This window comes from Salmo trutta, unplaced genomic scaffold, assembly GCF_901001165.1.
Source record: "Salmo trutta unplaced genomic scaffold, fSalTru1.1, whole genome shotgun sequence".
Lineage (NCBI taxonomy): Eukaryota > Metazoa > Chordata > Actinopteri > Salmoniformes > Salmonidae > Salmo > Salmo trutta.
The window spans coordinates 779910-803637 of NW_021822266.1; the positions used below are offsets into that span (position 1 = coordinate 779910).

A 23728-nucleotide genomic window follows, 5' to 3' on the forward strand; every position below is an offset into this window, starting at 1 on the left:
CTGGTCAGCTGTAAACTATACTATCCTACCCCTCAAAGAGAGGACCTACTTTACTGGTCAGCTGTAAACTATACTATCTTACCCCTCAAAGAGAGGACCTACTTTACTGGTCAGCTGCAAACTATACTATCCTACCCCTCAAAGAGAGGACCTACTTTACTGGTCAGCTGTAAACTATACTACCCTACCCCTCAAAGAAAGGACCTACTTTACTGGTCAGCTGTAAACTATACTACCCTACCCCTCAAAGAGAGGACCTACTTTACTGGTCAGCTGCCACTTGAAAATGTTATCTTTTAAAGAATGAAAGATTATTTATCTCAAGGTTGTGCGCTACTGGTAGGAAGTCAGGTGCAGGAGAGCAGTGAGTTGTGATCAGGAGCACTTTATTTGGCAGAAGCACAAAAGACAGACGCAACTGTGTCCAAAATCCTCCAGCCACAGGTAAAAGTAATTAAGAGCGAAAACACTCACAAATATACAAATGTATGACAAATACATACAACGGGTCAGAATATGATACCTGGGGGAAAAACCAGTCTGGCGCATAACTAAACACGTAAAACAATTTCACACAAAGACATGGGGGGGAAACAGAGGAATAAATACATGCAGTGTGATTAGGGAATGTAAACCAGGTGTGCAGAGAACAAGACAAAACAAATGGAACAATGAAAAATGGAGCGGCAATAGCTAGAAAGCCGGTGACGTCGACCTCCGAGCGCCGCCCGAACAAGGAGAGGAGCCGACTTCGGCGGAAGTCGTGACATAGTCGTAGTTTAAAAAAAGTTTTAATGAATGAAAATGTGTGTTTATTTCTAGCCACAATCTCACTGTTCTGTGCTCTCATTAACTGTGTTTCTGATGTAGTAAATGTCTTTAAATTAATAACAGCACCTTGTGTTGCGGTCCAACACTTGTTGCTGAGGTCTTAATGGGACATGCCATCACAGAGATCCCATTAAATGAATGTGTTCTAATATGTAAATCTATGGATGCCATCACAGAGATCCCATTAAATTAATGTGTTCTAATATGTAAATCTATGGATGCCATCACAGAGATCCCATTAAATTAATGTGTTCTAATATGTAAATCTATGGATGCCATCACAGAGATCCCATTAAATGAATGTGTTCTAATATGTAAATCTATGGATGCCATAACAGAGATCTCATTAAATGAATGTGTTCTAATATGTAATTCTATGGATGCCATCACCTGTCCCCCTCCTCTCCCTCCTCCCCTGCCCAGGCTCCATGGACCATAGAAGGCAGCATGCTCCCCCTGGCCTGGCCCACCCACGGTACCATAGAACTGGAGGAATACGGACTGCAGTACCGTAAAGGACTGGACTGGGCCCTGAAAGGAATTTCCCTCAGCATTCAGGAGAAAGAGAAGGTCGGGGGTAGACATACTGTGTTATAGGGAGATAATGGAGTAATGGGGTTGTTATGATTATATGGATATAGGACTGGACAGGAGAGAGATAAGGTAGGGGTTAGAGATACTGGTTTACCAGAGCTCCCTATTCCCTAAATAGTGCACTACTTTTGACCAGGTCCTTTGGGAAGCATCCTCTGTTTTATGGTGTTATAGTGAGATAATGTTAGGTTTCATTCTTTCTAAACTCTCTTTCCTCCCCTCCCTCCCACTTTCCCCTCCCTCCCCCTTCCTCTCTCTCTCCCTCCTCTCTCTGCCTCTCCCTTCCCTTCCCCTCTCCCTCCTCCCTCCTCTCTCCAGGTTGGGATAGTGGGCAGGACTGGAGCAGGGAAGTCGTCCCTGGCATTGGGAATATTCCGGATTCTGGAAGCAGCGAAGGGAGAGATCTATATAGACGGGATAAACATCGCTCAGATCGGACTGCACGCGCTACGCTCCAGGATTACCATCATACCACAGGTAACACACACACACGTATAATAAACACACACACACACCACAGGTAACACACACACACATATAATAAACACACACACACCACAGGTAACACACACACACACACCACAGGTAACACACACACACATATAATAAACACACACACACCACAGGTAACACACACACACATATAATAAACACACACACACCACAGGTAACACACACACACATATAATAAACACACACACACCACAGGTAACACACACACACATATAATAAACACACACACACCACAGGTAACACACACACACATATAATAAACACACACACACCACAGGTAACACACACACACATATAATAAACACACACACACCACAGGTAACACACACACACATATAATAAACACACACACACCACAGGTAAAAAGCACTTACTGCAAGCCTCTGAGATGTCCTCTAACATGGAGGTAATTGGTATGCACAGCAATTTTCTCTCTCTCTCTCTCTCTCTCTCTCTCTCTCTCTCTCTCTCTCTCCCCCCCCCCCACCCTCCCTCCCTCTCTCTCCCTCCCCCCTCTCTCTCCCTCCCCCCTCCAGGACCCAGTGTTGTTCTCTGGGTCTCTGAGGATGAATCTGGACCCCTTCGATGGCTACTCTGATGAGGAGGTGTGGAGAGCCCTGGAGCTCTCCCATCTCAAGAGCTTTGTGTCGGGCCTGCCGGACAAACTCAACCACGAGTGTTCAGAGGGGGGAGAGAACCTCAGGTACACAAACCTCTGTATCCCTCTATATCTGTTACTCTCTTTCTCCTCACCCCCCCTGATTCCTCCTTGTGATGTCATCTGGTCCTCTCTCTCTCATCCCTCTCTCCTTCTCGTCTTAACTTTCTCCTCTCTATCTCATCCTCCACTCTTCCCTCTCTCCTTCTCATTCCTTACCTCTCTTCTCTTCCCTCTCTCCTCTCTTTGTACCTCCTTCCATCTTTCTCTCTCTCTCTCTCTGCATGCTGGGAATGTTTGGTGCATGCTGGGAATTGTGTGAGTGTGAGTGGTGTGTAGAGTTAGATATCTTGGTTTTTCTTTTATGTTTCCCTTTCTTGGTGATATCTTTTTTCTCTCTCTTCCTATGCATGATTAAGGTTGTCATTATTTTTATTTAGTTGTTGTGGTAGAATTAAGTATATTGTTTTTTGTGTTGAAATTACCCTGGTTTTGGCGGGGATGGCGACCCACATGGGGACACCGTCCCTGTCACTTCGGCACGGCTTCAGGTGTGTTACTGAAGCTACCAGGTAGTCCCAGGTTGTGGAGGAGGTGCCCAGTACGAGTGCTGGGGTACAGGAGGGGGTTCATGTGGGGCTAGTCTCCCAGGTAGTGGAGGAGATGCCTGGTACGAGTGCTGGGGTACAGGAGGGGGTTCATGTGGGGCTAGACTCCCAGGTAGTGGAGGAGGTGCCCAGTACGAGTGCTGGGGTACAGGAGGGGGTTCATGTGGGGCTAGTCTCCCAGGTAGTGGAGGAGATGCCTGGTACGAGTGCTGGGGTACAGGAGGGGGTTCATGTGGGGCTAGTCTCCCAGGTAGTGGAGGACTTGCCCAGTACGAGTGCTGGGGTACAGGAGGGGGTTCATGTGGGGCTAGACTCCCAGGTAGTGGAGGAGGTGCCCAGTACGAGTGCTGGGGTACAGGAGGGGGTTCATGTGGGGCTAGTCTCCCAGGTAGTGGAGGAGATGCCTGGTACGAGTGATGGGGTACAGGAGGGGGTTCATGTGGGGCTAGACTCCCAGGTAGTGGAGGAGGTGCCTGGTACGAGTGCTGGGGTACAGGAGGGGGTTCATGTGGGGCTAGTCTCCCAGGTAGTGGAGGAGGTGCCCAGTACGAGTGATGGGGTACAGGAGGGGGTTCATGTGGGGCTAGTCTCCCAGGTAGTGGAGGAGATGCCTGGTACGAGTGCTGGGGTACAGGAGGGGGTTCATGTGGGGCTAGTCTCCCAGGTAGTGGAGGAGATGCCTGGTACGAGTGCTGGGGTACAGGAGGGGGTTCATGTGGGGCTAGTCTCCCAGGTAGTGGAGGACTTGCCCAGTACGAGTGCTGGGGTACAGGAGGGGGTTCATGTGGGGCTAGTCTCCCAGGTAGTGGAGGAGATGCCTGGTACGAGTGCTGGGGTACAGGAGGGGGTTCATGTGGGGCTAGTCTCCCAGGTAGTGGAGGAGATGCCTGGTACGAGTGCTGGGGTACAGGAGGGGGTTCATGTGGGGCTAGACTCCCAGGTAGTGGAGGAGGTGCCCAGTACGAGTGATGGGGTACAGGAGGGGGTTCATGTGGGGCTAGTCTCCCAGGTAGTGGAGGAGATGCCTGGTACGAGTGCTGGGGTACAGGAGGGGGTTCATGTGGGGCTAGACTCCCAGGTAGTGGAGGAGGTGCCTGGTACGAGTGCTGGGGTACAGGAGGGGGTTCATGTGGGGCTAGTCTCCCAGGTAGTGGAGGACTTGCCCAGTACGAGTGCTGGGGTACAGGAGGGGGTTCATGTGGGGCTAGTCTCCCAGGTAGTGGAGGAGATGCCCGGTACGAGTGCTGGGGTACAGGAGGGGGTTCATGTGGGGCTAGACTCCCAGGTAGTGGAGGAGGTGCCCAGTACGAGTGCTGGGGTACAGGAGGGGGTTCATGTGGGGCTAGTCTCCCAGGTAGTGGAGGACTTGCCCAGTACGAGTGCTGGGGTACAGGAGGGGGTTCATGTGGGGCTAGTCTCCCAGGTAGTGGAGGAGATGCCTTGTACGAGTGCTGGGGTACAGGAGGGGGTTCATGTGGGGCTAGTCTCCCAGGTAGTGGAGGACTTGCCCAGTACGAGTGCTGGGGTACAGGAGGGGGTTCATGTGGGGCTAGACTCCCAGGTAGTGGAGGAGGTGCCCAGTACGAGTGCTGGGGTACAGGAGGGGGTTCATGTGGGGCTAGTCTCCCAGGTAGTGGAGGAGATGCCTGGTACGAGTGATGGGGTACAGGAGGGGGTTCATGTGGGGCTAGACTCCCAGGTAGTGGAGGAGGTGCCCTGTACGAGTGCTGGGGTACAGGAGGGGGTTCATGTGGGGCTAGTCTCCCAGGTAGTGGAGGACTTGCCCAGTACGAGTGCTGGGGTACAGGAGGGGGTTCATGTGGGGCTAGTCTCCCAGGTAGTGGAGGACTTGCCCAGTACGAGTGCTGGGGTACAGGAGGGGGTTCATGTAGGGCTAGACTCCCAGGTAGTGGAGGAGGTGCCCAGTACGAGTGCTGGGGTACAGGAGGGGGTTCATGTGGGGCTAGTCTCCCAGGTAGTGGAGGACTTGCCCAGTACGAGTGCTGGGGTACAGGAGGGGGTTCATGTGGGGCTAGTCTCCCAGGTAGTGGAGGACTTGCCCAGTACGAGTGCTGGGGTACAGGAGGGGGTTCATGTAGGGCTAGACTCCCAGGTAGTGGAGGAGGTGCCCAGTACGAGTGCTGGGGTACAGGAGGGGGTTCATGTGGGGCTAGTCTCCCAGGTAGTGGAGGACTTGCCCAGTACGAGTGCTGGGGTACAGGAGGGGGTTCATGTGGGGCTAGTCTCCCAGGTAGTGGAGGAGATGCCTGGTACGAGTGCTGGGGTACAGGAGGGGGTTCATGTGGGGCTAGTCTCCCAGGTAGTGGAGGACTTGCCCAGTACGAGTGCTGGGGTACAGGAGGGGGTTCATGTGGGGCTAGACTCCCAGGTAGTGGAGGAGGTGCCCAGTACGAGTGATGGGGTGCAAGTGGGGAGTGTTGAGAGGGATGTTGTAGAGGGGAGTCAGGGGTCTGTGGCCTCAGTTGAGGAGGATCAGGAGAAGGATATGGATATCTCTCCTGATACGATAGCAGCTGGTGACGACTCAATTTACAGTCTAGAGGAGGTAAATTGGTTCCTGGATCAGAGGAAATTTGTTAATGCTGTCACAGCAGCAAAAGGTGGTGGGAAACGTGGTCTGGTTAAGAGAACATTAAAATAATGATGATGGTCATGCTTCATAGGGTGTCTTTTTTCTCTTTGGTTTCTCTGTGGTTTCTTCTGCTTTCCCTTTCTCTTTTCTATATGGAGGTACTAAGGGTAGGTTCTCTTTTCTATATGGAGGTACTAAGGGTAGGTTCTCTTTTCTATATGGAGGTACTAAGGGTAGGTTCTCTTTTCTATATGGAGGTACTAAGGGTAGGTTCTCTTTTCTATATGGAGGTACTAAGGGCAGGTTCTCTTTTCTATATGGAGGTACTAAGGGTAGGTTCTCTTTTCTATATGGAGGTACTAAGGGTAGGTTCTCTTTTCTATATGGAGGTACTAAGGGTAGGTTCTCTTTTCTATATGGAGGTACTAAGGGTAGGTTCTCTTTTCTATATGGAGGTACTAAGGGTAGGTTCTCTTTTCTATATGGAGGTACTAAGGGTAGGTTCTCTTTTCTATATGGAGGTACTAAGGGTAGGTTCTCTTTTCTATATGGAGGTACTAAGGGTAGGTTCTCTTTTCTATATGGAGGTACTAAGGGTAGGTTCTCTTTTCTATATGGAGGTACTAAGGGTAGGTTCTCTTTTCTATATGGAGGTACTAAGGGTAGGTTCTCTTTTCTATATGGAGGTACTAAGGGTAGGTTCTCTTTTCTATATGGAGGTACTAAGGGTAGGTTCTCTTTTCTATATGGAGGTACTAAGGGTAGGTTCTCTTTTCTATATGGAGGTACTAAGGGTAGGTTCTCTTTTCTATATGGAGGTACTAAGGGTAGGTTCTCTTTTCTATATGGAGGTACTAAGGGTAGGTTCTCTTTTCTATATGGAGGTACTAAGGGTAGGTTCTCTTTTCTATATGGAGGTACTAAGGGTAGGTTCTCTTTTCTATATGGAGGTACTAAGGGTAGGTTCTCTTTTCTATATGGAGGTACTAAGGGTAGGTTCTCTTTTCTATATGGAGGTACTAAGGGTAGGTTCTCTCAATATTAATGGTGGAAGGGACAGGAATAAGAGGGCTTGGGTAATAAAACAGAAAAGACTTAATGTCGTTTTTCTACAGGAGACACATAGTGATGAGGCTAATGAGGTTGACTGGGGTATGTGGTGGGAGGGACAGTATATACTCAGTCATGGTAATAATTTCAGTGCTGGGGTGGCCATCTTGTTTTCCTCAGGCTTAGGGGTGACTGTGGTATCTACAACAGAGATTGTCAAGTGTAGTAGGGTTGAAGGTGTGATATTACTCCTGTGTGTTTCTCTGATCACCATATTGTTACTGTTGATATTCACTTGTCCACGAAGGTCCACGAATACCTTACTGGTATTTTAATGTTAAGTTGTTACATGATGTCATGTTTTGGGAGGGTGTAGTGGAGAAAGTCTGTGCCAGACTGTCAAGGTGGAAATGGGTGCTACCCCGGCTGTCTTACAGGGGAAGGGTACTGGTGGATAATAATCTAGCTGCCTCTACCCTGTGGCTCAGACTAATGATTTTACAGCCACCGGGGGGTCTGATACAAGAGCTTCAGAGGACCCTTGTCAATTTCTTCTGGTCTGGACAACACTGGATTAAAGCTGCAGCCCTGTAGCTGCCACTGCACGAGGATGGACAAGGCTTGGTGGATATTTCCTCCAGGATCATGGCTTTCCGGCTTCATGCAGCCCAGAGACTGTTGTACAGGGACGGTTCTAGCAGCCCAGAGACTGTTGTACAGTGACGGTTCTAGCAGCCCAGAGACTGTTGTACAGTGACGGTTCTAGCAGCTCAGAGACTGTTGTACAGAGACGGTTCTAACTGCCCAGAGACTGTTGTACAGAGATGGTTCTAGCAGCCCAGAGACTGTTGTACAGAGATGGTTCTAGCAGCCCAGAGACTGTTGTACAGAGACGGTTCTAGCAGCCCAGAGACTGTTGTACAGAGACGGTTCTAGCAGCCCAGAGACTGTTGTACAAGGACGGTTCTAGCAGCTCAGAGACTGTTGTACAGAGATGGTTCTAGCAGCCCAGAGACTGTTGTACAGTGACGGTTCTAGCAGCCCAGAGACTGTTGTACATTAACGATTCTAGCAGCCCAGAGACTGTTGTACAGAGATGGTTATAGCAGCCCAGAGACTGTTGTACAGAGATGGTTCTAGCAGCCCAGAGACTGTTGTACAGAGACGGTTCTAGCAGCCCAGAGACTGTTGTACAGAGATGGTTATAGCAGCCCAGAGACTGTTGTACAGAGATGGTTATAGCAGCCCAGAGACTGTTGTACAGAGACGGTTCTAGCAGCCCAGAGACTGTTGTACAGGGACGGTTATAGCAGCCAAGAGACTGTTGTACAGAGACGGTTATAGCAGCCCAGAGACTGTTGTACAAGGACGGTTCTAGCAGCTCAGAGACTGTTGTACAGAGATGGTTCTAGCAGCCCAGAGACTGTTGTACAGAGACGGTTCTAGCAGCCCAGAGACTGTTGTACAGTAACGGTTCTAGCAGCCCAGAGACTGTTGTACAGAGATGGTTATAGCAGCCCAGAGACTGTTGTACAGAGACGGTTCTAGCAGCCCAGAGACTGTTGTACAGTGACGGTTCTAGCAGCCCAGAGACTGTTGTACAGAGACGGTTCTAGCAGCCCAGAGACTGTTGTACAGAGACGGTTCTAGCAGCCCAGAGACTGTTGTACAGGGACGGTTCTAGCAGCCCAGAGACTGTTGTACAAGGACGGTTCTAGCAGCTCAGAGACTGTTGTACAGAGATGGTTCTAGCAGCCCAGAGACTGTTGTACAGTGACGGTTCTAGCAGCCCAGAGACTGTTGTACAGTAACGGTTCTAGCAGCCCAGAGACTGTTGTACAGAGATGGTTATAGCAGCCCAGAGACTGTTGTACAGAGACGGTTCTAGCAGCCCAGAGACTGTTGTACAGTGACGGTTCTAGCAGCCCAGAGACTGTTGTACAGAGACGGTTCTAGCAGCGCAGAGACTGTTGTACAGAGGTGGTTCTAGCAGCCCAGAGACTGTTGTACAGGGACGGTTCTAGCAGCCCAGAGACTGTTGTACAGTGACGGTTCTAGCAGCCCAGAGACTGTTGTACAGTGACGGTTCTAGCAGCCCAGAGACTGTTGTACAGTAACGGTTCTAGCAGCCCAGAGACTGTTGTACAGAGATGGTTATAGCAGCCCAGAGACTGTTGTAAAGAGATGGTTCTAGCAGCCCAGAGACTGTTGTACAGAGACGGTTCTAGCAGCCCAGAGACTGTTGTACAGAGATGGTTATAGCAGCCCAGAGACTGTTGTACAGAGATGGTTATAGCAGCCCAGAGACTGTTGTACAGAGACGGTTCTATCAGCCCAGAGACTGTTGTACAGGGACGGTTCTAGCAGCCCAGAGACTGTTGTACAGAGACGGTTCTAGCAGCCCAGAGACTGTTGTACAGAGACGGTTCTAGCAGCCCAGAGACTGTTGTACAGGGACGGTTCTAGCAGCCCAGAGACTGTTGTACAGAGACGGTTCTAGCAGCCCAGAGACTGTTGTACAGAGACGGTTCTAGCAGCCCAGAGACTGTTGTACAGAGACGGTTCTAGCAGCCCAGAGACTGTTGTACAGAGACGGTTCTAGCAGCCCAGAGACTGTTGTACAGAGATGGTTCTAGCAGCCCAGAGACTGTTGTACAGAGACGGTTCTAGCAGCCCAGAGACTGTTGTACAGAGACGGTTCTAGCAGCTCAGAGACTGTTGTACAGAGACGGTTCTAGCAGCCCAGAGACTGTTGTACAGAGACGGTTCTAGCAGCTCAGAGACTGTTGTACAGGGACGGTTCTAGCTGCCCAGACACTGTTGTACAGAGACGGTTCTAGCAGCCCAGAGACTGTTGTACAGTGACGGTTCTAACTGCCCAGAGACTGTTGTACAGAGACGGTTCTAACAGCCCAGAGACTGTTGTACAGAGACGGTTCTAGCAGCCCAGAGACTGTTGTACAGTCATGGTTCTAACTGCCCAGAGACTGTTGTACAGAGACGGTTCTAGCAGCTCAGAGACTGTTGTACAGACACTGTTCTAACTGCCCAGAGACTGTTGTACAGAGATGGTTCTAGCAGCCCAGAGACTGTTGTACAGAGATGGTTCTAGCAGCCCAGAGACTGTTGTACAGAGACGGTTCTAGCTGCCCAGAGACTGTTGTACAGAGAAGGTTCTAGCAGCCCAGAGACTGTTGTACAGAGATGGTTCTAGCAGCCCAGAGACTGTTGTACAGAGACGGTTCTAGCAGCTCAGAGACTGTTGTACAGAGATGGTTCTAGTAGCCCAGAGACTGTTGTACAGAGATGGTTCTAGCAGCCCAGAGACTGTTGTACAGAGACGGTTCTAGCAGCTCAGAGACTGTTGTACAGGGACGGTTCTAACAGCCCAGAGACTGTTATACAGACACGGTTCTAGCTGCCCAGAGACTGTTGTACAGTGATGGTTCTAACTGCCCAGAGACTGTTGTACAGAGACGGTTGTAACAGCCCAGAGACTGTTGTACAGAGACGGTTCTAGCAGCCCAGAGACTGTTGTACAGTGATGGTTCTAACTGCCCAGAGACTGTTGTACAGAGACGGTTCTAGCAGCTCAGAGACTGTTGTACAGAGACGGTTCTAACTGCCCAGAGACTGTTGTACAGAGATGGTTCTAGCAGCCCAGAGACTGTTGTACAGAGATGGTTCTAGCAGCCCAGAGACTGTTGTACAGAGACGGTTCTAGATGCCCAGAGACTGTTGTACAGAGATGGTTCTAGCAGCCCAGAGACTGTTGTACAGAGATGGTTATAGCAGCCCAGAGACTGTTGTACAGAGACGGTTCTAGCAGCCCAGAGACTGTTGTACAGGGACGGTTCTAGCTGCCCAGAGACTGTTGTACAGAGACGGTTCTAGCAGCTCAGAGACTGTTGTACAGAGATGGTTCTAGCAGCCCAGAGACTGTTGTACATAGATGGTTATAGCAGCCCAGAGACTGTTGTACAGAGACGGTTCTAGCAGCTCAGAGACTGTTGTACAGGGACGGTTCAAACAGCCCAGAGACTGTTGTACAGAGATGGTTCTAGCAGCCCAGAGACTGTTGTACAGAGATGGTTCTAGCAGCCCAGAGACTGTTGTAAAGAGACGGTTCTAGATGCCCAGAGACTGTTGTACAGAGATGGTTCTAGCAGCCCAGAGACTGTTGTACAGAGATGGTTATAGCAGCCCAGAGACTGTTGTACAGAGACGGTTCTAGCAGCCCAGAGACTGTTGTACAGGGACGGTTCTAGCTGCCCAGAGACTGTTGTACAGAGACGGTTCTAGCAGCTCAGAGACTGTTGTACAGAGATGGTTCTAGCAGCCCAGAGACTGTTGTACATAGATGGTTATAGCAGCCCAGAGACTGTTGTACAGAGACGGTTCTAGCAACTCAGAGACTGTTGTACAGGGACGGTTCAAACAGCCCAGAGACTGTTGTACAGAGACGGTTCTAGCAGCCCAGAGACTGTTGTACAGTGATGGTTCTAACTGCCCAGAGACTGTTGTACAGAGACGGTTCTAACAGCCCAGAGACTGTTGTACAGAGACGGTTCTAGCAGCCCAGAGACTGTTGTACAGTGATGGTTCTAACTGCCCAGAGACTGTTGTACAGAGACGGTTCTAGCAGCTCAGAGACTGTTGTACAGAGACGGTTCTAACTGCCCAGAGACTGTTGTACAGAGATGGTTCTAGCAGCCCAGAGACTGTTGTACAGAGATGGTTCTAGCAGCCCAGAGACTGTTGTACAGAGACGGTTCTAGCTGCCCAGAGACTGTTGTACAGAGATGGTTTTAGCAGCCCAGAGACTGTTGTACAGAGATGGTTTTAGCAGCCCAGAGACTGTTGTACAGAGACGGTTCTAGCAGCCCAGAGACTGTTGTACAGAGACGGTTCTAGCAGCCCAGAGACTGTTGTACAGGGACGGTTCTAGCTGCCCAGAGACTGTTGTACAGAGACGGTTCTAGCAGCTCAGAGATTGTTGTACAGAGATGGTTCTAGCAGCCCAGAGACTGTTGTACAGAGATGATTATAGCAGCCCAGAGACTGTTGTACAGAGACGGTTCTAGCAGCCCAGAGACTGTTGTACAGGGACGGTTCTAGCTGCCCAGAGACTGTTGTACAGAGACGGTTCTAGCAGCCCAGAGACTGTTGTACAGAGACGGTTCTAGCAGCCCAGAGACTGTTGAACAGGGACGGTTCTAGCTACCCAGAGACTGTTGTACAGTGACGGTTCTAGCAGCCCAGAGACTGTTGTACAGTGACGGTTCTAGCAGCCCAGAGACTGTTGTACAGAGACGTTTCTAGCAGCCCAGAGACTGTTGTACAGAGACGGTTCTAGCAGCCCAGAGACTGTTGTACAGAGACGGTTCTAGCAGCCCAGAGACTGTTGTACAGTAACGGTTCTAGCAGCCCAGAGACTGTTGTACAGAGACGGTTCTAGCAGCCCAGAGACTGTTGTACAGAGACGGTTCTAGCAGCCCAGAGACTGTGGTACAGAGACGGTTCTAGCTGCCCAGAGACTGTTGTACAGACGGTTCTAGCAGCCCAGAGACTGTTGTACAGAGACGGTTCTAGCAGCCCAGAGACTGTTGTACAGAGACGGTTCTAGCAGCCCAGAGACTGTTGTACAGAGACGGTTCTAGCAGCCCAGAGACTGTTGTACAGAGATGGTTCTAGCAGCCCAGAGACTGTTGTACAGAGACGGTTCTAGCAGCCCAGAGACTGTTGTACAGAGACGGTTCTAGCAGCCCAGAGACTGTTGTACAGAGACGGTTCTAGCTGCCCAGAGACTGTTGTACAGACGGTTCTAGCAGCCCAGAGACTGTTGTACAGAGACGGTTCTAGCAGCCCAGAGACTGTTGTACAGAGACGGTTCTAGCAGCCCAGAGACTGTTGTACAGAGACGGTTCTAGCAGCCCAGAGACTGTTGTACAGAGATGGTTCTAGCATCCCAGAGACTGTTGTACAGAGACGGTTCTAACAGCCCAGAGACTGTTGTACAGTGACGGTTCTAGCAGCCCAGAGACTGTTGTACAGAGACGGTTCTAGCAGCCCAGAGACTGTTGTACAGAGACAGTTCTAGCAGCCCAGAGACTGTTGTAGAGTAACGGTTCTAGCAGCCCAGAGACTGTTGTACAGAGACGGTTCTAGCAGCCCAGAGACTGTTGTACAGAGATGGTTCTAGCAGCCCAGAGACTGTTGTACAGAGACGGTTCTAGCAGCCCAGAGACTGTTGTACAGTAACGGTTGTAGCAGCCCAGAGACTGTTGTACAGGGACGGTTCTAGCAGCCCAGAGACTGTTGTACAGAGATGGTTCTAGCAGCCCAGAGACTGTTGTACAGTGACGGTTCTAGCAGCCCAGAGACTGTTGTATAGAGATGGTTCTAGCAGCCCAGAGACTGTTGTACAGTAACGGTTCTAGCTGCCCAGAGACTGTTGTACAGAGATGGTTCTAGCAGCCCAGAGACTGTTGTACAGTAACGGTTCTAGCTGCCCAGAGACTGTTGTACAGAGACGGTTCTAGCAGCCCAGAGACTGTTGTACAGTGACGGTTCTAGCAGCCCAGAGACTGTTGTACAGCGACGGTTCTAGCAGCCCAGAGACTGTTGTACAGGGACGGTTCTAGCAGCCCAGAGACTGTTGTACAGACGGTTCTAGCAGCCCAGAGACTGTTGTAAAGGGACGGTTCTAGCAGCCCAGAGACTGTTGTACAGAGACGGTTCTAGCAGCCCAGAGACTGTTGTACAGAGACGGTTCTAGCAGCCCAGAGACTGTTGTACAGACGGTTCTAGCAGCCCAGAGACTGTTGTACAGTGACGGTTCTAGCAGCCCAGAGACTGTTGTACAGAGATGGTTCTAGCAGCCCAGAGACTGTTGTACAGTGACGGTTTTAGCAGCCCAGAGACTGTTGTACAGGGACGGTTCTAGCAGCCCAGAGACTGTTGTACAGACGGTTCTAGCAGCCCAGAGACTGTTGTACAGTGACGGTTCTAGCTGCCCAGAGACTGTTGTACAGGGACGGTTCTAGCAGCCCAGAGACTGTTGTACAGACGGTTCTAGCAGCCCAGAGACTGTTGTACAGTAACGGTTCTAGCAGCCCAGAGACTGTTGTACAGAGACGGTTCTAGCAGCCCAGAGACTGTTGTACAGTGACGGTTCTAGCTGCCCAGAGACTGTTGTACAGGGACGGTTCTAACAGCCCAGAGACTGTTGTACAGACGGTTCTAGCAGCCCAGAGACTGTTGTACAGTGACGGATCCAGCAGCCCAGAGACTGTTGTACAGTGACAGTTCTTGCAGCCCAGAGACTGTTGTACAGGGACGGTTCTAGCAGCCCAGAGACTGTTGTACAGGGACGGTTCTAGCAGCCCAGAGACTGTTGTACAGACGGTTCTAGCAGCCCAGAGACTGTTGTAAAGGGACGGTTCTAGCAGCCCAGAGACTGTTGTACAGAGACGGTTCTAGCAGCCCAGAGACTGTTGTACAGACGGATCTAGCAGCCCAGAGACTGTTGTACAGTGACGGTTCTAGCAGCCCAGAGACTGTTGTACAGAGATGGTTCTAGCAGCCCAGAGACTGTTGTACAGTGACGGTTTTAGCAGCCCAGAGACTGTTGTACAGGGACGGTTCTAGCAGCCCAGAGACTGTTGTACAGACGGTTCTAGCAGCCCAGAGACTGTTGTACAGTGACGGTTCTAGCTGCCCAGAGACTGTTGTACAGGGACGGTTCTAGCAGCCCAGAGACTGTTGTACAGACGGTTCTAGCAGCCCAGAGACTGTTGTACAGTAACGGTTCTAGCAGCCCAGAGACTGTTGTACAGAGACGGTTCTAGCAGCCCAGAGACTGTTGTACAGTGACGGTTCTAGCTGCCCAGAGACTGTTGTACAGGGACGGTTCTAACAGCCCAGAGACTGTTGTACAGACGGTTCTAGCAGCCCAGAGACTGTTGTACAGTGACGGATCCAGCAGCCCAGAGACTGTTGTACAGTGACAGTTCTTGCAGCCCAGAGACTGTTGTACAGGGACGGTTCTAGCAGCCCAGAGACTGTTGTACAGGGACGGTTCTAGCAGCCCAGAGACTGTTGTACAGTGACGGTTCTAGCAGCCCAGAGACTGTTGTACAGTGACGGTTCTAGCAGCCCAGAGACTGTTGTACAGAGACGGTTCTAGCAGCCCAGAGACTGTTGTACAGGGACGGTTCTAGCAGCCCAGAGACTGTTGTACAGTGACGGTTCTAGCAGTCCAGAGACTGTTGTACAGTGACGGTTCTAGCTGCCCAGAGACTGTTGTACAGGGACGGTTCTAGCAGCCCAGAGACTGTTGTACAGGGACGGTTCTAGCAGCCCAGAGACTGTTGTACAGTGACGGTTCTAGCAGCCCAGAGACTGTTGTACAGTGACGGTTCGAGCAGTCCAGAGACTGTTGTACAGTGACGGTTCTAGCTGCCCAGAGACTGTTGTACAGGGACGGTTCTAGCAGCCCAGAGACTGTTGTACAGGGACGGTTCTAGCAGCCCAGAGACTGTTGTACAGTGACGGTTCTAGCAGCCCAGAGACTGTTGTACAGTGACGGTTCTAGCAGCCCAGAGACTGTTGTACAGTGACGGTTCTAGCAGCCCAGAGACTGTTGTACAGTGACGGTTCTAGCAGCCCAGAGACTGTTGTACAGGGACGGTTCTAACAGCCCAGAGACTGTTGTACAGACGGTTCTAGAAGCCCAGAGACTGTTGTACAGTGACGGATCCAGCAGCCCAGAGACTGTTGTACAGTGACAGTTCTTGCAGCCCAGAGACTGTTGTACAGGGACGGTTCTAGCAGCCCAGAGACTGTTGTACAGTGACGGTTCTAGCAGCCCAGAGACTGTTGTACAGTGACGGTTCTAGCAGCCCAGAGACTGTTGTACAGAGACGGTTCTAGCAGCCCAGAGACTGTTGTACAGGGACGGTTCTAGCAGCCCAGAGACTGTTGTACAGTGACGGTTCTAGCAGTCCAGAGACTGTTGTACAGTGACGGTTCTAGCTGCCCAGAGACTGTTGTACAGGGACGGTTCTAGCAGCCCAGAGACTGTTGTACAGGGACGGTTCTAGCAGCCCAGAGACTGTTGTACAGTGACGGTTCTAGCAGCCCAGAGACTGTTGTACAGTGACGGTTCTAGCAGTCCAGAGACTGTTGTACAGTGACGGTTCTAGCTGCCCAGAGACTGTTGTACAGGGACGGTTCTAGCAGCCCAGAGACTGTTGTACAGGGACGGTTCTAGCAGCCCAGAGACTGTTGTACAGTGACGGTTCTAGCAGCCCAGAGACTGTTGTACAGTGACGGTTCTAGCAGCCCAGAGACTGTTGTACAGTGACGGTTCTAGCAGCCCAGAGACTGTTGTACAGAGACGGTTCTAGCAGCCCAGAGACTGTTGTACAGGGACGGTTCTAGCAGCCCAGAGACTGTTGTACAGTGACGGTTCTAGCAGCCCAGAGACTGTTGTACAGGGACGGTTCTAGCAGCCCAGAGACTGTTGTACAGAGACGGTTCTAGCAGCCCAGAGACTGTTGTACAGTGACGGTTCTAGCAGCCCAGAGACTGTTGTACAGAGACGGTTCTAGCAGCCCAGAGACTGTTGTACAGTGACGGTTCTAGCAGCCCAGAGACTGTTGTACAGTGACGGTTCTAGCAGCCCAGAGACTGTTGTACAGTGACGGTTTTAGTAGCTGTTGTACAGTGACGGTTCTAGCAGCCCAGAGACTGTTGTACAGAGACGGTTCTAGCTGGGCCAATACAGCCTATACAGTGATGAGGAGAGCGGGAGATTTGGGCTTAGACAAGCTGGAGGGGGGTGATTTGCCTGGCCTGACTCCATTTTATGAGTCTGTTATGCAGGCTTGGAGAGTTCTTGTCAAGTCCCGTAAGGCCCGGCACGCCACCAGGGATGTGGCTTTTTGAAGAGCCTCTTTTTCACAACACTGCCTATTGATAAGAGGACAGCTGACCTCCAGTGGAGGATAATACATGGAGCCATAGCCACCAATATGTATCTGGTACACCTGGACCCTACTGTTGGGGAGGGGTGTCCATTCTGTGCTGAGTCTGAAACTCTGGCACATCTGTTCTTACAGTGTCCCAGGTTGGTGGGGATGATTGACCTGATCACTAATTGGTTCTCAGCTTTGGGAGAGATTTTCTCTTCCCAACTGTTTATATTTGGGCTAAAGTACAGGTTATTCGGGGACAGCCTATTACAAACTAGTTAACTAGTTTTGAGTATATGGGGCATTCAGAGTCTGTTGTGTTTAGTTAGTATGGAGGAGGATTTGGTGCTGTGTTTTTAATTGATGTGTAACAATGGTTTTGTATGTTTTTATTGTGTTGTGGGTTCCCAGACCCAATAAAAACTATTTAAAACTCTCTCTCTCTCTCTCTCTCTCTCTCTCTCTCTCTCTCTCTCTCTCTCTCTCTCTCTCTCTCTCTCTCTCTCTCTCTCTCTCTCTCTCTCTCTCTCTCTCTCTCTCTCTCTCTCTCTCTCTCTCTCTCTCTCTCTCTCTCTCTCTCTCTCTCTCTCTCTCATTAACATAATCTCTCTCTCCTCTTTTATAAACATCTCTCCTCTCTCCTTCTCGTTTCTTACCTCTCTCTCTCATTAACATCTCTCCTCTCTCCAGTCTGGGTCAGCGCCAGCTGGTGTGTCTGGCCCGAGCCCTCCTGAGGAAGACCAAGATCCTGGTTCTGGATGAGGCCACGGCTGCTGTGGACCTGGAGACAGACAACCTGATCCAGTCCACCATCAGAACCCAGTTTGATGACTGTACTGTCCTGACCATCGCACACAGACTCAATACTATCATGGACTACACCAGGTAATATACACACAGACTCAGTACTATCATGGACTACACCAGGTAATATATACACATAGACTCAATACTATCATGGACTACACCAGGTAATATACACACAGACTCAGTACTATCATGGACTACACCAGGTAATATACACTTCTATACACTGAGTGTAAATGAGTGTACAAAACATTAGGAACACCTCTCTAATATTGTGTTGCACCCCCGTTTGCTCTCAGAACAGCCTCAATTCATCAGGGCATGGACTCTACAAGGTGTTGAAAGCGTTCCACAAGGATGCTGGTCCATATTAACAATCCATGTCTCAATTGTCTCAAGGCTTCAACATCATTCTTTAACCCGTCTCCTCCCCTTCGTCTACACTGATTGAAGTGGATTTAACAGGTGACATCAATAAGGGATCATATCTTTCACCTGGATTCACCTGGTCAGTATATGTCATGGAAAGAGCAGGTGTTCCTAATGTTTTGTACACTCAGTGTATATATGTATACACACATCAGAGTGACTGGTCTTTCTCTCGCTCTCTCTCTCTCTCTCTCTCTCTCTCTCTCCAGGGTGATAGTGATGGACCGAGGTCTGATCACAGAGATGGACTCTCCATCCAACCTCATCTCAGAGAGAGGTCAGTTCTACCTGATGTGTAGGGAGGCTGGCCTGGTCTGAGCCCTCCCCAGACAGGATGCTCCTGAATCGGGTAAGCCCAGCCATGTCACCCCCTCCCCACCCCCAGGGCTGGAGGGGCCAGGAGTGATCAAACGGCCAGAGGCAACAGGGCAGTAAAGACTTGAACTACAGAAATAAAACCAAGCCAAGGCCCTGGTCAAAAGTAGTGCACTCTGTAGGGAACAGGGTGCCATTTGGGACACTACCTTTGTGTAACCCTTCGTTGGACATTAAACTTTTTTAACTTTGAACTACTGGGACAGGATATGACATCATAGGACGCTGCTGACCTCTCATGGCCTTGTGATGAGGCAGTACCATGTGACGGATGCACGACGAGAAGAGGAGGATAGGATGGAGGGATGAATGAATGAATGAGAGGGGTGCTTGATAAACAGACGCTCAGCCAGGAAGCAAATGATCAGAAACACACATGTGCACATACACAACATGCAACATACACACAAAACGCAATACGCAACACACACACAAAACACAACACACACACAAAAAGCAATATGCAAAACACACACATAAAGCAATACGCAACACACACACAAAAAGCAATACGCAACACACACACAAAAAGCAATACGCAACACACACACACAAAACGCAATACACACACAAAACGCAATACGCAACACACACACAAAAAGCAATGCGCAACACACACACAAAAAGCAATGCGCAACACACACACAAACACCTGTTAAATGGTCCTGAAGGAGTTACTAGACTGGTCACCAATCAGACCTGTTAGAGCTGATAAAGGAGTTACTAGACTGGTCACCAATCAGACCTGTTAGAGCTGATAAAGGAGTTACTAGACTGGTCACCAATCAGACCTGTTAGAGGTGATAAAGGAGTTACTAGACTGGTCACCAATCAGACCTGTTAGAGGTGATAAAGGAGTTACTAGACTGGTCACCAATCAGACCTGTTAGAGGTGATAAAGGAGTTACTAGACTGGTCACCAATCAGACCTGTTAGAGGTGATAAAGGGGTTACTAGACTGGTCACCAATCAGACCTGTTAGAGGTGATAAAGGAGTTACTAGACTGGTCACCAATCAGACCTGTTGGAGGTGATAAAGGAGTTACTGGACTGGTCACCAATCAGACACAACAATAAACTAAACCAGAGACTTAAACAAGATCAAAATATATTATCATCTCAAAATGCAGACAGGTAGTGTGATATGGTTCCAACTCCAAACTATGTACTGCACCTGTTTGTGACACCTAAAGAGATTGTTTACAGATTAGTACAAAAACAGGTATGGAATAATCAGTTTACTGAATTCCTTCATTATGTAAATGTCTTCAATAAGATCCTTGCTATAACCTGATTCTGAGGGTTGTTAAGGGGAATGTGTGTTCTCAATAAAACACCTGTTGTTAAGGGGAATGTGTGTTCTCAGTAAAACACCTGTTGTTAAGGGGAATGTGTGTTCTCAGTATAACACCTGTTGTTAAGGGGAATGTGTGTTCTCAGTATAACACCTGTTGTTAAGGGGAATGTGTGTTCTCAGTATAACACCTGTTGTTAAGGGGAATGTGTGTTCTCAGTAAAACACCTGTTGTTAAGGGGAATGTGTGTTCTCAGTAAAACACCTGTTGTTAAGGGGAATGTGTGTTCTCAGTATAACACCTGTTGTTAAGGGGAATGTGTGTTCTCAGTATAACACCTGTTGTTAAGGGAAATGTGTGTTCTCAGTATAACACCTGTTGTTAAGGGGAATGTGTGTTCTCAGTAAAACACCTGTTGTTAAGGGGAATGTGTGTTCTCAGTAAAACACCTGTTGTTAAGGGGAATGTGTGTTCTCAGTATAACACCTGTTGTTAAGGGGAATGTGTGTTCTCAGTATAACACCTGTTGTTAAGGGGATTACACAATTTAATACTGCCTGGATTACACCACATAATACTGCCTGGATTACACCACATAATACTGCCTGGATTACACCACATAATACTGCCTGGATTACACTACATAATACTGCCTGGATTACACCACATAGTACTGCCTGGATTACACCACATAGTACTGCCTGGATTACACCACATACCACTGCCTGGATTACACCACATAATACTGCCTGGATTACACCACCTAGAACTGCCTGGATTACACCACATAATACTGCCTGGATTACACCACATAATACTGCCTGGATTACACCACATACCACTGCCTGGATTACACCACATAATACTGCCTGGATTACACCACATAGAACTGCCTGGATTACACCGCATAGAACTGCCTGGATTACACCACATAATACTGCCTGGATTACACCACTTAATACTGCCTGGATTACACCACATAATACTGCCTGGATTACACCACATAATACTGCCTGGATTACACAACATAATACTGCCTGGATTACACTACATAATAATGCCTGGATTACACCACATAGTACTGCCTGGATTACACCACATAATACTGCCTGGATTACACCACATAATACTGCCTGGATTACACCACATAATACTGCCTGGATTACACCACATATTACTGCCTGGATTACACCACATAATACTGCCTGGATTACACCACATAATACTGCCTGGATTACACCACATAATACTGCCTGGATTACACCACATAGTACTGCCTGGATTACACCACATAATACTGCCTGGATTACACCACATAATACTGCCTGGATTACACCACATATTACTGCCTGGATTACACCACATAATACTGCCTGGATTACACCACTTAATACTGCCTGGATTACACCACATAATACTGCCTGGATTACACCACATAATACTGCCTGGATTACACCACATAATACTGCCTGGATTATACCACATAGTACTGCCTGGATCACGCCACATAACACTGCCTGGATTACGCCACATAATACTGCCTGGATTACACCACATAATACTGCCTGGATAACACCACGTAATACTGCCTGGATTACACAACATAATACTGCCTGGATTACACCACATAGTACTGCCTGGATTACACCACATAATACTGCCTGGATTACACCACATAATACTGCCTGGATTACACCACATAATACTGCCTGGATAACACCACGTAATACTGCCTGGATTACACCACATAATACTGCCTGGATTACACCACATAGTACTGCCTGGATTACACCACATAGTACTGCCTGGATTACACCACATAGTACTGCCTGGATTACACCACATAATACTGCCTGGATTACACCACATATTACTGCCTGGATAACACCACATAGTACTGCCTGGATTACACCACATAGTACTGCCTGGATTACACCACATATTACTGCCAGGATTACACCACATAATACTGCCTGGATTACAACACATAACACTGCCTGGATTACACCACATAGTACTGCCTGGATTACACCACATAATACTGCCTGGATTACACCACATAGCACAGGGAGGCTGTATCAATGTGAACTGGTGTGTGTCATCGTCTTTATACCTCTTTGTTTTTCTCCGTCACTCTCCATCTCTTCCTCTTCCTCCCTCAGTCTGGAGTGCTGTTCCATCTGTGGCCACAATGTGGAGAGAGAGGATCATGTAGAAACACATGGAACACCAACCAGCACCATTAAACAACAGACATCTTTCAGTTTATATGTTTATTCTGTGATTCTCTTCATAGTTTCGAAAATACAAATATATAGAAAATAAACTGAAATGTCTTTTTAGCTTTGCAGCATAATTGATCAGTACAATCACGTAACAAAAGACAGATGAACCGTAACATGCACTTCCCCCACCTCCATGGTGTTATATCATTAATCAATATGGAATCAGGCTTGTCTTACAAAAAAGTTGACTAGTCAGTGGATGTGGCCCATGTGGGGTTCATATCCTCTAGTGAAGCCAGTGGCCAGCGCCGTGCTCCAACCTGCTACTACTGAATGAGGCATCAGAACACAGAACAAAAAAAACATTTATTTAACCTTTACTTAACTAGGCAAGTCAACAAGGTGAGTCCCAAATGGCACCATATCCCAAAATGAAACGTCCCTTTTTCAGGACTCATCAAATTAGTCCCTAAAGAGGACTCATCACAATAGTCCCTAAAGAGGACTCATCACAATAGTCCCTAAAGAGGACTCATCACAATGGTCCCTAAAGAGGACTCATCACAATAGTCCCTAAAGAGGTCTCATCACAATAGTCCCTAAAGAGGACTCATCACAATAGTCCCTAAAGAGGACTCATCACAATGGTCCCTAAAGAGGACTCATCACAATAGTCCCTAAAGAGGACTCATCACAATAGTCCCTAAAGAGGACTCATCACAATGGTCCCTACAGAGGACTCATCACAATGGTCCCTACAGAGGACTCATCACAATGGTCCTTAAAGAGGACTCATCACAATAGTCCCTAAAGAGGACTCATCACAATGGTCCCTAAAGAGGACTCATCACAATAGTCCCTAAAGAGGACTCATCACAATAGTCCCTAAAGAGGACTCATCACAATGGTCCCTAAATAGGACTCATCACAATAGTCCCTACAGAGGACTCATCACAATAGTCCCTAAAGAGGACTCATCACAATAGTCCCTAATGAGGAGTCATCACAATGGTCCCTAAAGAGGACTCATCACAATAGTCCCTAAAGAGGACTCATCACAATAGTCCCTAAAGAAGACTCATCACAATAGTCCCTAAAGAGGACTCATCACAATAGTCCCTAAAGAGGACTCATCACAATGGTCCCTAATGAGGACTCATCACAATAGTCCCTAAAGAGGACTCATCACAATAGTCCCTAAAGAGGACTCATCACAATAGTCCCTAAAGAGGACTCATCACAATAGTCCCTAAAGAGGACTCATCACAATAGTCCCTAAGAGGACTCATCACAATTGTCCCTACAGAGGACTCATCACAATAGTCCCTAAGAGGACTCATCACAATAGTCCCTAATTCATTTGAGAAAATAGCTTTGAAGCTTTCAAAGATTTCCACAGTAAACCAGTACATGTACATACTCTAAAACGACAAAATATGCAAAAACAATAGGTCAAAAATCTTCTTGTCATGAACCACAGAACCAAATGACACCAAATTCAGAATGTAGAGGCCCATGGTACAGCTTAACCTAGTTTGAGAAACACTAAGGGTCAACAGATTTTAAATCCCTGTAAATCCACTCCACAGTGGCCTATCAACTTGAAACGTGTCATCACTATCATGGACGTCTCTAAGATGAACCACACTGAATGTTTTACTGATATCTCTAAAAAACAAGGACACTATTAACAAATCATTATTTGCATATGTAAAACTAATGTTCAAAACCGTCTGGAATCATCTTCTCCTTTATGAACCATACATCAGATTC

General features: G+C 48.6%; 1 protein-coding gene across 1 annotated transcript in view; it reads left to right on the plus strand.

Annotated features, from left to right (window-relative positions):
* LOC115181481 (multidrug resistance-associated protein 1-like) overlaps positions 1–18787 on the plus strand; it is a 66328-nt gene extending 47541 nt beyond the window's left edge. The window contains exons 27-31 of the mRNA XM_029743366.1: positions 1255–1401; positions 1744–1902; positions 2475–2641; positions 17515–17709; positions 18270–18787. Of these exons, the coding sequence (XP_029599226.1) occupies positions 1255–1401; positions 1744–1902; positions 2475–2641; positions 17515–17709; positions 18270–18378 (777 nt within the window). The 3' untranslated portion in view covers positions 18379–18787. The remainder of the gene's footprint in view (positions 1–1254; positions 1402–1743; positions 1903–2474; positions 2642–17514; positions 17710–18269) is intronic.
* The last annotated feature ends 4941 nt before the right edge of the window (positions 18788–23728 follow it).